Source organism: Moschus berezovskii, chromosome 22 (assembly GCF_049115385.1).
Source record: "Moschus berezovskii isolate FMDL1 chromosome 22, NW_MosBer_1.0, whole genome shotgun sequence".
Taxonomy (NCBI): domain Eukaryota; kingdom Metazoa; phylum Chordata; class Mammalia; order Artiodactyla; family Moschidae; genus Moschus; species Moschus berezovskii.
The window spans coordinates 218,016-228,193 of record NC_142481.1 but is presented as its reverse complement, the minus strand read 5'-3'; the positions used below and the strand labels follow the sequence as shown (position 1 = coordinate 228,193).

General features: G+C 60.2%; 1 protein-coding gene across 3 annotated transcripts; it reads left to right on the top strand.

Annotated features, from left to right (window-relative positions):
* The first annotated feature begins 1,220 nt into the window (after nucleotides 1–1,220).
* Nucleotides 1,221–9,828, top strand: ZNF446 (zinc finger protein 446). 3 transcript variants are annotated; one of them, XM_088830399.1, is made up of 7 exons: nucleotides 1,221–1,417; nucleotides 2,452–2,819; nucleotides 2,894–3,095; nucleotides 3,371–3,501; nucleotides 4,577–4,658; nucleotides 4,782–4,883; nucleotides 5,014–9,828. In XM_088830399.1, the coding sequence occupies exons 2-7, from the start codon at nucleotides 2,478–2,480 to the stop codon at nucleotides 5,388–5,390; spliced, it is 1,236 nt and encodes a 411-aa protein (XP_088686525.1). In that variant the 5' UTR covers nucleotides 1,221–1,417; nucleotides 2,452–2,477; the 3' UTR covers nucleotides 5,391–9,828. The 3 variants fall into 3 exon arrangements, with proteins under 3 accessions (XP_088686525.1, XP_055267203.2, XP_088686526.1); XM_055411228.2 differs by having other exon boundaries at nucleotides 4,779–4,883; XM_088830400.1 differs by lacking the exon at nucleotides 1,221–1,417 and having other exon boundaries at nucleotides 2,440–2,819; nucleotides 3,407–3,501; nucleotides 4,779–4,883.
* The last annotated feature ends 350 nt before the right edge of the window (nucleotides 9,829–10,178 follow it).

The following is a 10,178-nucleotide window of genomic DNA, read 5'->3' as shown; positions in this document are numbered from 1 at the left end:
GTGGGCTTTCTGGGTCAAGAGGATGGACTGAACACATGCATCTTACTTGGTCCAGAAACCCACTGAAACCACAGGGAACGTTTGAAACACTAACCCTTGGGAATTCCCTGGCAGTCCAGTGGTTAGGACTCCAAGCTTCCATTGCTGGGGGCCCAGGATTTGATCCCTAGTTGGGGAACTAGGGCCCCACATTCTGCGTGGTGTGGCCAATAAATAAATAAATAAAACACAAACCCGCAAGTAGGAGGATCGTGAAAGAGGAGGCAATGGCATATGGAAGCTAAAAGTGGGTGGAAATCGCTCTAGTACCGATTTTGGGAAAAGCCAAATACTGAGTTGGCGCTGGCGGACGTGCAGGGTGGTCCCACCAGGCTCACACTGTTGAAATCCAGAAGGCTTGAAAACCAGCAGCCCTCTGGAAGTGAAGTCAGTCAGTCGTGTCCGACTCTTCCAGAGCCCATGGACTGTAGCCTACCAGACTCCTCCGTCCGTGGGATTCTCCAGGCAGGAGTACTGGAGTGGGTTGCTGTTTCCTTCTCCAGGAGATCTTCCCAACCCAGGGATCGAACCCGGGTCTCCCGCATTGCGGGCAACGCTTTACCATCCGAGCCACCAGGGAAGCTCTAAGGGTAGATCCAAAACATGACCGAGGGAAAGCTCCTGAAGAGGCTGTTAGAGCTCCAGCTCTCCCCACATGGTAGATAGTGGAAGAGACCTTTCTTTGCAAGACTGATCTAGCTGAAGACATGTCTGAGAGTCTGAGGATATAGATTACGGGACAGTTTCCTCATCAGCAGATGGGTGCCTGCTGTCCCCGCACACCCGCAGGGCGCTCAGTGGTAGTTGAATGACGGACCCCAGCGCCACCTTCGCTGGAGAAATTCCTGGGGAAGGCGGAGAACGCCCTTGGGCTAGGCCAGCCTTCCCGGCAGGTCCCTGCTTCCTCCTGGGACCCCGAGAGGCGAGTCTCTGGGAAATCTCCGGCCGCCCGGGAGGGCAGGGCCACGCTCCGGCGGTCGCCTTGGAAATAGCGGGAGGCGGGCCTCTGTGCTCCCGCGGTTACCGGGGTGACCGCCGGCGCCCAGAAGGAGGCTGCAGGGAAAGCTCAGGCGGAGCGCCAGCCTGATTGGCCGAGAGGTCACGCCCCGCCCCGCCTTACTTCTCGGCCAATAGGCGCCGGCCTGCTGTGCGCATGCGCAAGGTTCGGAGGTCCCGTCCATCTCTGCAGTTGGTGAGTCTTCGGGGGCGTGTGCAAAGGGAGAGCGGCTGCTGGGACGGGGCGGGAGCCCCTCGAAGCCCGCGGCGCCGCAGATGCCCCTCGGAAGCACGGGGCGCCCCTTAGTCGTGCGAGACCTCTGAGAAAGAGCACCTGCTCCGAGACCGCTCCTGTGCTCGCGTGCTGAGGCTTATGGGAAAGGTAGTCCGACGGGAGGGGGCGAGGCCTCGGAACAGACGCGTGATTGACCAGGGCGGCGTCGCCGAGGCAACGCGCGAGGGGCAGGCCGATGGGCAGCGGAAGGGGTGGGGGCCTCAGAGCAGACGCGTGATTGGTCAGGGCCGCGTCGCCGGGGCAACGCGCAAGGGGCGGGTCGATGGGGGGGGCCGCGGAAGGGGGCGGGGCCACTCAGCGCAGTGGCCTGGGGTGGCTGGGTGAGCGCCAGACGGCGCAGCGAACGGGCCCCTCTCGCCGCCGCCCGTCGCGCGCGGGGCGTCCCTCCTCCGTGTGGGGCGCCGTTACTTCCTCGTGGAGGATCTCCGTTTCCCCTCTGTCTGTGGAAGGCAAACTCTGGGGGTCGGGCCCGGTCCAGCCTGTCGGACAGGCCCCCCATGTGCGTGTGTCTCCCTGCGGACCCTCAAGGCCGGGACACGGTTGCCCGCGGAGCGCTCCACACAGCCCTAGGCTCTGCTTTGCTTGGCTTCTGCCTTTCACAACTACGGTCCACACGGTGTGTGTCACGTACAGCTATCCGGTGTCAGCGAGCACGGTGTCTCGGGGTCCACGTTGGCCCCTGCCTCGGCCGTGGTGCAGGCCAGCCCCTCGGGGTGCCCCTCTTGTGTCAACGTGACCGGGAGATGGCGGGGACGGGCAGCCTATTCTTACCCTGGCTCCAGGCCCCACCGCCTCCCTGGCTCCTCTGCCTGACCCTGGAAGCCTGGGGTAATTCCCCTGGCCTTGTGTTCAGCATCGTCTCCTGTCTGTTCCCTGGAAGCTCCATCCGACTCCAAGTGGTTCACAAGGCTTCCTTCTGCTCTTAGTTTCAGCTCTTGTGACCTCTCCTTACACGAAACTTTCCCCAGTTCAGCTTCTAGCATTCCCACACTAGGGTCCTCTCTGTCCAGACATCAGTACCACCACCCCCACCACCATCCCTGGGCTGGGGCTGTCAGCACGCAGCTGCCTCACCTTGGCTGTGGCCTTGTGACTGGCACTCTGACCCCTCTTTCCTGCAGGTGGCTCCAAGAAGATTCCCTGCACAATGCCATCCCCACTGGGTCCCCCGAGTCTGCCCTCTCTGGACCCCGAGGCCACCCCAGAGGATCCTGAGATGGCACGCCAGCGCTTCCGGGGCTTCTGCTACCAGGAGGTGGCCGGACCCCGGGTAGCCCTGGCCCGGCTGCAGTTTCTGTGCCGCCAGTGGCTACGGCCCGAGGCGCACTCCAAGGAGCAGATACTGGACCTGCTGGTGCTGGAGCAGTTCCTGGGGGCACTGCCCCTCGAGATCCAGGCCTGGGTGCGGGGCCAGCAGCCAGGCAGCCCTGAGGAGGCCGTTGTCCTGGTCGAAGACCTGCAGCGTGACCCTGGGCAGCTGCTGGGCTGGGTGAGTGTGGTGGTGGTGGCTTCTCCAAGGGACAGAGTGAAACTAGCACCCCAATGACCCTCCCTGCCCCTCAGATTACAGCACATGTCCTGAAGCAATCTGTGCTCCCAGCCACGCAGAAGACAGAGGAGTTGGTGGGGGCTGTCCACCCCTCAGGGACAGTGGAGCCCCTCAGGGCAGCCTCTGGGGAGGGACCAAAGGATGCCCAGATGGAGAGCAATGCCCAGCTCAGCTGCAGCGTGAAAGAGGAGCCTGATGGCTACGTGCAGGAGACAGGTGAGGTGTGGGTGCATGAGGGTCTCATGGGCCCCTTGAGAGTGCGAGGGGAGAGTCCAGGAGAGGTTGTGGGGAGAATGGGGGCTCCTGGAGTGGGTTTGGCGTCCCCAGCCGGGAGGCGGGCCCCACAAGGACTGGGTCACCTGGAGGCTGGAGGGAAGGGCTGGCTGCCTACCTGCTCTGTGCCTGGTACACAAAGAGCATGCCTTCCTGCTGCCAGAGGAGGGCCCAGGCTGCAGCACCAACGCTAGTTTCTTGCCTGCCCGGGCTCACAGGGGCAGCCCCTGACCCCTGCCTGCCTGGCTTCCTAGCATCCTCCAGCCCCCCACCTCCAGTCCAGTCACAAAAGGAGCATGTCGAACAACAGGAACCGACCTCTGCACCCTTCCAGCCACCCCGGCTTCAGGTGAGCGGCCCCCAGTTGGTGAGTGCAGCCCTGCTGTGGGAAGAGTGTGTCCTCAGGGGCTGCTGTCTGTCCTGCCCAACGGTTGTCCAGACTCCTTGGCCAGTGCTTCTTGTCCTCTTTGCTGCCCCGAAGTGGAGTTGGTATCAGCGTACCCCTGGCAGGGCCTGGGGGACAGAACTGTGCTTGGAAAGAATTCAGGTCTCAGGGAATTGGAAACCTGGTTTAGAGTGATGGGAACTGGCAGAGGTGGGCTCCGCACTTAACAGACATGAGACGGAGGTTGGCAGGAGTCCTAAGCTGGCACCCGACCCTCATGGGCTTGGGTGGAGGGGACAGGGTCCCCAGTGTGACTAGAAAGCCTGAGTGCCACCCAGCAGTCTGGCCTCCCTTGCACACCCGAGGTCAGAATGAAGACACTCTTGCCAGGAAATGGCCTGGGGCCTTCCTCCAAGGCCAGTCAGCCCTCAGCTGCAGCCAGCTGGGTGTGGAAGTCCCTGTCACCTGGAAGGCTTGGGTCCTGAGTGCAGGCAGCAGGGTCTTGTCCTTTCTCAGTGACACTGTTCCTAACCTGCTTCACATTGAGAAGCTCCCAAGGACCCAGCTGCAGCCTGAAGGCCTGGTTGTTTCAACCACAGCTGGCCCGACTGTGTCCGGAGGTGTGAGGCGGTGCCTTCCCTCTGGCGCCCCATCCTCCCTGCAAGTTTGCTGAGGCCCTGGGCACTTCCCCTGAGGATCTCTGTTACCCTTGAAACCAGAGGCAGAGGAGAGGTGGTTGGGGTCCCCGCCATTCCCTGGCCTTTTGCTCCACGCAGCACATGCAGTCCCAGGGCCATCCAGGGGTCCTCAGCTTCCTTCTGCGTGGCCAGAACCTGGGGTGGGGCAGCTGAGGATGACTGGTGAGCTAAGAGGCAGCTCCCTTCCCAGGCCTGCATCCACTGCGCTCACTGGTTCCCATTTCAGCAGGTTAGGCTTAGGTAACCTGCCATCCCTCAAGGGACCAGCAAGGCTCTGACCAGGATCAACCTGGCAGGTGCAGGGTAGACAGTTCTGTGGGTGATGGGTTGTATCCCTGCAGGAGTGGGGGCTCCTGGAGCCATCCCAGAAGGAGCTGTACTGGGACGCGATGCTGGAGAAGTACGGCACCGTGGTTTCCCTGGGTGAGGTCCCCTCTCCTCCTCTGGGCCCTTGGGCACACCTTGCCTCCCAGTGCTTCCCAAGGGCCACCCCCCGCCCCTCATTTGCGCGAACCCCTCACCTGATGGGCCCCCCACCTCAAGCAGGGTTGTCGCACCCCCTGCCTGAGTCGTGTCCCAAGTCACAACCAGAGGCGTTGAGCACCGGATCCGGATCCGGAGCCGAGGGGCGGAGAAGCCTCCACCAGGGTGAGCGGCCTCTTGAGGTCCCTCGGCGGGAGTGGGGGTGCAGGTGCGGGTGGGGGCGGGCGGGGAGCCCAGGCGACCCTGGTGGGACAGTGCTGGGTCCCCAGGTGACCTGGCCTCCTCTGCTCCCCAGGAGATGAGAGCGAGGGCCGGCCTGGCGGCCCAGAGGCGCCGCCGCCGCCACCGCCAAGGAGCAAGCCCTACACGTGCTCTCAGTGCGGCGGCGCCTTCGACTGGAAGTCAGTGTTTGTCATCCACCGCCGCGCGCACGCCAGCGGCCCGGGCACCGAGAAGCCGCCGGCCGGCCCGCCCCCGCGCACGCTCCCGGGTCCGCGCGGATACGCCTGTGAGGAGTGTGGCCACAGCTTCAGCTGGAAGTCGCAGCTGGTCATCCACCGCAAGGGCCACGCCGGCCAGCGGCGCCACCTCTGCGCCGACTGCGGCCATAGCTTCGACTGGAAGTCCCAGCTGGTCATCCACCGCAAGAGCCATCGGCCCGAGGCCCCATGAGCGTGGAAAGGGCGGCCTTCCCGCCCCGGCGCGACCTGGAGGCTGCCCAGGACTCTGGAGCAGGTCAGAGTCCCAGGGGGCCCCCTTCCCCCCGGAGCCAATGCTCCCCGTCTCCTGCCTCCCCTACCACAGCTTTCTGAGAGGCCTGGGCTCCAGGCCTCCGCCAGCCCAGCGCCGCCAGGGGACTTGCAAGCTCCCATCGGTGACCTTGTGCAGGCTCCCCCGACCTCTGGGACCACTTGGCTTGGTGCCCAGGCCCCTCCCGCTCCTCCTGCAGAAGCTGGCCCTGAGGTCTGCGTGTGGACGGGCTAGGAAGCCCAGGAGAGCATGGCCCGCTTTCGTCTGCAGCTAGCTGCAAAGCTTAAGTTTATCCACTGTGCATTTCAGAGTTTTAACAGATTCCAGTTTTAAACTGGAGACATCTTTGCAGAAGAATCCTGGTATCTGGTCTCTGCTGGTCGGATCAGAGCATCTGCCCTCCCGCCCAGCCCCTGGAGCTGCCGAGCAGCCGGCCCCAAGCTGGGCCAGCGTCCAACCTGGCTGCTTCTCGGCCACACACCCCACTGCTGGCATTGTTGTCCCCGCCTGAGTGGACATGAAGGGAACTTCTCTCCAAGGATTTCTGGACAAGGATGGGCTCCGAGAACAGATGTCACTTAGGACTGCAGGTCGGCGGCTCAGGGCTTTGTCCTCACAGCCTGCACAGTGGGTCACTCACGGATGCCCGTCTGGGTCCTGGGCAGTCGTTCAGGTCTTGGCCATCATTCTACGGTACTTTCCTACTAACACGACGGCTTGACACAACCATGTGTCTCCTCTTGGGACTCTGGATTGGGTCTCCCTGAGCCCCATCACGGTGTCAGCAGGGCTGGTTCCTCCTGAAGTCTCTAAGGGAGAATCCACTGTAAGAGTTTTTCTGGCCTCTGCGCCCCTTGGTTTTTAGCCTTTCACTCCATCGGCAACGCTCACCGTGGATGGTGAGGTTCCACACTGCCTCCTCCTCATAAGGCCCTCGGGGCTGTGTCCAGAGTCCCCAGTAACCGTGGTGATCCTCATCTCAGGACCGCATGTCTTCCATGTCCACCCACCCTCCTGCTCTCGTCTGCAGAAGCCCAACTCTCATCTGCACAAGCCCTTTGCGTGTGAGGTGACATTCACGGCTCCAGGGGTTAGAACGTGGACGTCTTGGGGGCTGTTACTCGGTGCACTTTGGTCTCCATTCTGCTCTAAAATGAGCATTTCATGGGAGGTGATTTCAGGGAAACACGTGCGCCTAAGGATTGAGCCCGCTGTAGCCTCGGGCACATGTAGGGGTCGCAGGAGGGTGTTGAGTGCTGCATTAACCATCCTTAGTGGGCAAGGTGGGGGACACCTGGACAGGGGTGGAGGGGGGCTTACTGCAGCCTGAAACTGGGAGGGAGAAGCCTTCACCCTGGGGACCCACCTCCTCCTCCCTACCCAGTCTTTTGGGACCTTTGAGCTATTGACCATACTCAGGCCCAGGGAAGCACAGTCAGGCTGGAGGTGGAACTGGGCACTGGTGATCTCGTTACCGCATCCAAGCTTGTGCTGCTCGCTGCATGACAGGCGGGTGAATCGAGAGACTGAGTTGTGGGCAAGGAGTAGCGCCTGTATTCAAAAAGCCAGCAAACTGAGACGATAGGAGACTTGTGCCCCAAAGAACCGTCTTGTCTGAGTTAAAATCCAGGCTGCTCTTACACTGTAAAGGGATTGAGTCAGGTCAAACATTTCCTGGTTCTGAGGGAATGTGTTCGTTTTGTCCTTCCTGTAGACACTCACAGGTGGGTGTGGTCAGGAGGTCTCCTGTGAGCTAAAGGAAGGAATTTTAGCTTAAATGCTTACTACCTGGGAGTCAGGGCTCCTAGAGGTGGGCTATTATGTATAATTTAAGCTTAGAGGCAGCATTCCTCTAGTGACTGACTCAGGTGACAGAATTCAAAGGTTCTTACTCATTATAACACAGTCTGGCTGGCAGCCAGAGGTGAGGTCTGTGCTGGGGTCACAGAGGAAGGTGCCAGGGCAGGGCCCAGCCACACACAGCTGGTGAGGGGCAGGCGGGCAGCCTTCTTGGGAGATTTTCCATATTTAAAAGTAGTTTCAGTTCACTTAGAAAAGTCTGAGATATACCAGAGGACAAAAAAGGTCACAAAAGTGGTCGCGGATGCCACTGTTTTTCTCGGTGTTCACACGGGGGTGGGGTTTTACAGCCAGTGAGGCCCCTGCCTATTGTTCTGAACCCTGCTTTTCTCGCCCACCTCCCTGTGTTGCTAAAAATGGGACGTGTCATGATGCCTGGGTGGAGATTCCACTTCTTGGGTTTCCACCAGGCCCTGACAGTTCCTTGTTCACCTCTCCCCCGCAGCTCCCGGTGCCGTGAGGACACACCTGAGCAGACCCTCTGGGTGCAACCTGCATGTTTCCTCAAAACAGACTCCCGCAGGGTGGGAGTGGCGAGTTTTCTGGAGCGTGGGATTTCTGTTCTTGTTATTTTCTTTTTCTTCTTGTTTTAAGAAACAAAACAGATTATAGTTCTGAAGTCAGGAGGCGGGCACAGTCTCACCACGCTAAAGTCCAGGTCCCACAGGCCTGCTTTCCTTCTCTGATCTCTGGGAGAACCATCGCTACACTTTTCCACCCTAGAGGCGGCATGCCGCGCTCACCGCCCTTCCCCAAACCTTCTAGGCTGGCAGTGGCCACTCAGCGCTCACGGGGTCTCGCCCAACGCTCTCCTCTGCCCTCCTTTTCCACCTCTAAGGACCATCGTGATGACGCTGGGGCCACCTGCATCATCCTGAACAGTCCCCCTGTCTGAGGGTCAGCTGGTGCGGTAAGGGGTTTTTTAATTCTCCGTGGATTCATAAGCGTCTTCCGGACACATGGGCCCCGCCCTCCTTCCCTCCGGAAGGAAGGGTTCCTAGCAGCAGAGGCCCCAGAACGTCGTGGACTCGCTTTTCCAACCCTCCCTTTCCATCCTGCGGGCAGAGCCCAGGAGCCCTGTGTCTCCGCGGACAGCGGGCAGGCTCCGCCCCACCCACGCCGGCTGTGCGTGCCGCCCTGTTGGCGCAGCCTCGCGCATCACGGGGTCACATCCTTCACTGTCTTCCATCGGCTTTAGACCGCCCGCCCCTGCCAGCTCCGCAGCACGGTCACCCTGCCTCTTGCCGTGGTAACTGGGCCAATACTCCTCGGCCAGCCTCCCGGGCACCCCGCACCCCAGCATCGCCTGGGCTGCCTCTGGCCCGAGACCATGGGTGGCGTCGGCGTCTTCCCGCCCGGGCCCAGCTGCTCGCCTCCCACCCTGTCTCATGCGGTCCTCGAGGCCACTGAGAGCCTCCGTCCTCAGCTGGGCCTCCCTCCAGCCCCATCTTCCTCGGCCGTTGCTCCCGAGTTAAGCCTACTGGAAGCGGCCCAGTGGTTGGCCGAGCCGAAGTCTGACGCGGGTCTCTCTGACATCCGCATCAGCGGGTGTAGAAGGGAGGCTAAACGTAAGGCCTGATTTTGGTGCCGCCGTAACACCTGAAACCAGGGGAGCCTCAAAGGGCAGTTAGCAAATTCCCTTCCCCCGCCCCCCCCATGCTGTTCCTGGTAAGAGCCCCGAGTCAAACAGCTCCTCTCAAGTGACTGATTCCCCCGAAAGCCGGCAGCCACCCCAATAAGCCAGTCACACCCTCAGCAGGAGTCAGGTGCCCCCCAGCCTCTCCTGACTACAAAGCTTGGCACGTGACCCTGCGTGGGGGGAGGTGCTGTCCTCCCCAGGCTGAGATCACCTCCACGTGTTGTATGTTCAGCCATCTCAGTAGCCCTAGAGTCGGACACGACTGAAGTGACTTAGCAGCAGCAGCAAAAAGGCTCGTTGAGCAGGAGATGGTTACAACGCTGGGCCCAGGAGCAGACTGCCGACCACAGGCACCATGGCAGTCGAAGATGCTCCAGAGGCAGGTAGGGTACCGCACCCCAAAGCTGCTGAGCAAGGCTGGGGTGGGCGGGGAGAGTGGGGCAGGGAAAGCAGGGCGCTGGCCTGGGGCACGACTTTGAAGGGACGCCACAAACTCAGCCAGCAAGGTAGGTAAAGGCTTAATATGCTAAAAAAAATGCACGTTGTAAAACGTTAAATTTCAGTGTAGAGATTTCTTAGCAGCTTTATGGAGACAGCCCTATGCCATGCAATTCACTCCTTGCAGGTATACAATGCAGTGGTTTTTAGTGTATTCACAGAGCTGTGCCTCCATTGTCACAGGTTTAGAACTTTTTCTCTCATTACCCAAAGCACGCACCCCTGTTGGCAGTCCCCCAAGTCCACCTCCCCCCGCCCCTGGCGATCACTGGTCTGTTTTCTATCTCTCTGAATCTGTCAGAGCTGGGTTTTTTTTTTTTTTTTTTTTTGCTGCTGCTAAATAATACGCCATTTATGCATTTAGCACATTTGTTTTATTCATTCCTAAGTTCTCTGGGCACTGGGTTGTGTGCAAGTTTGGGGACTGGGAATAATTCAGCTATCATGTGCGAGAGTTGGTGTGGACATATGTCTTTATCTCAGGTATAAGATAACTGATAATTGACCTTATGCTAACTCCACATGTAACTTTGAGATTACTTTTCTCTGTTTTGCGCTGGGTCTTCGTTATGGTGTGTGAGTTTCTCTCTAGTTGTGGCACCTGGGCTCAGTAGTCATGGCATGTGTGTTGCCCCCAAGGCACGTGGTATGGGATCTGAGATCCCCAACTAGGGATCAACCCCTGTCCCCTGCATTGGCAGGTGGATCCCTTA

Coding starts and splice junctions, on each gene's coding strand:
- ZNF446 (XM_055411228.2), top strand. CDS start 2,478: ATGCCATCCCCACTGGGTCCCCCGAGTCTGCCCTCTCTGGACCCCGAG. Junction 3,096..3,370: donor TGGCTACGTGCAGGAGACAG/GTGAGGTGTGGG, acceptor CCGGGCTCACAG/GGGCAGCCCCTGACCCCTGC. Junction 3,502..4,576: donor TCCAGCCACCCCGGCTTCAG/GTGAGCGGCCCC, acceptor GTATCCCTGCAG/GAGTGGGGGCTCCTGGAGCC.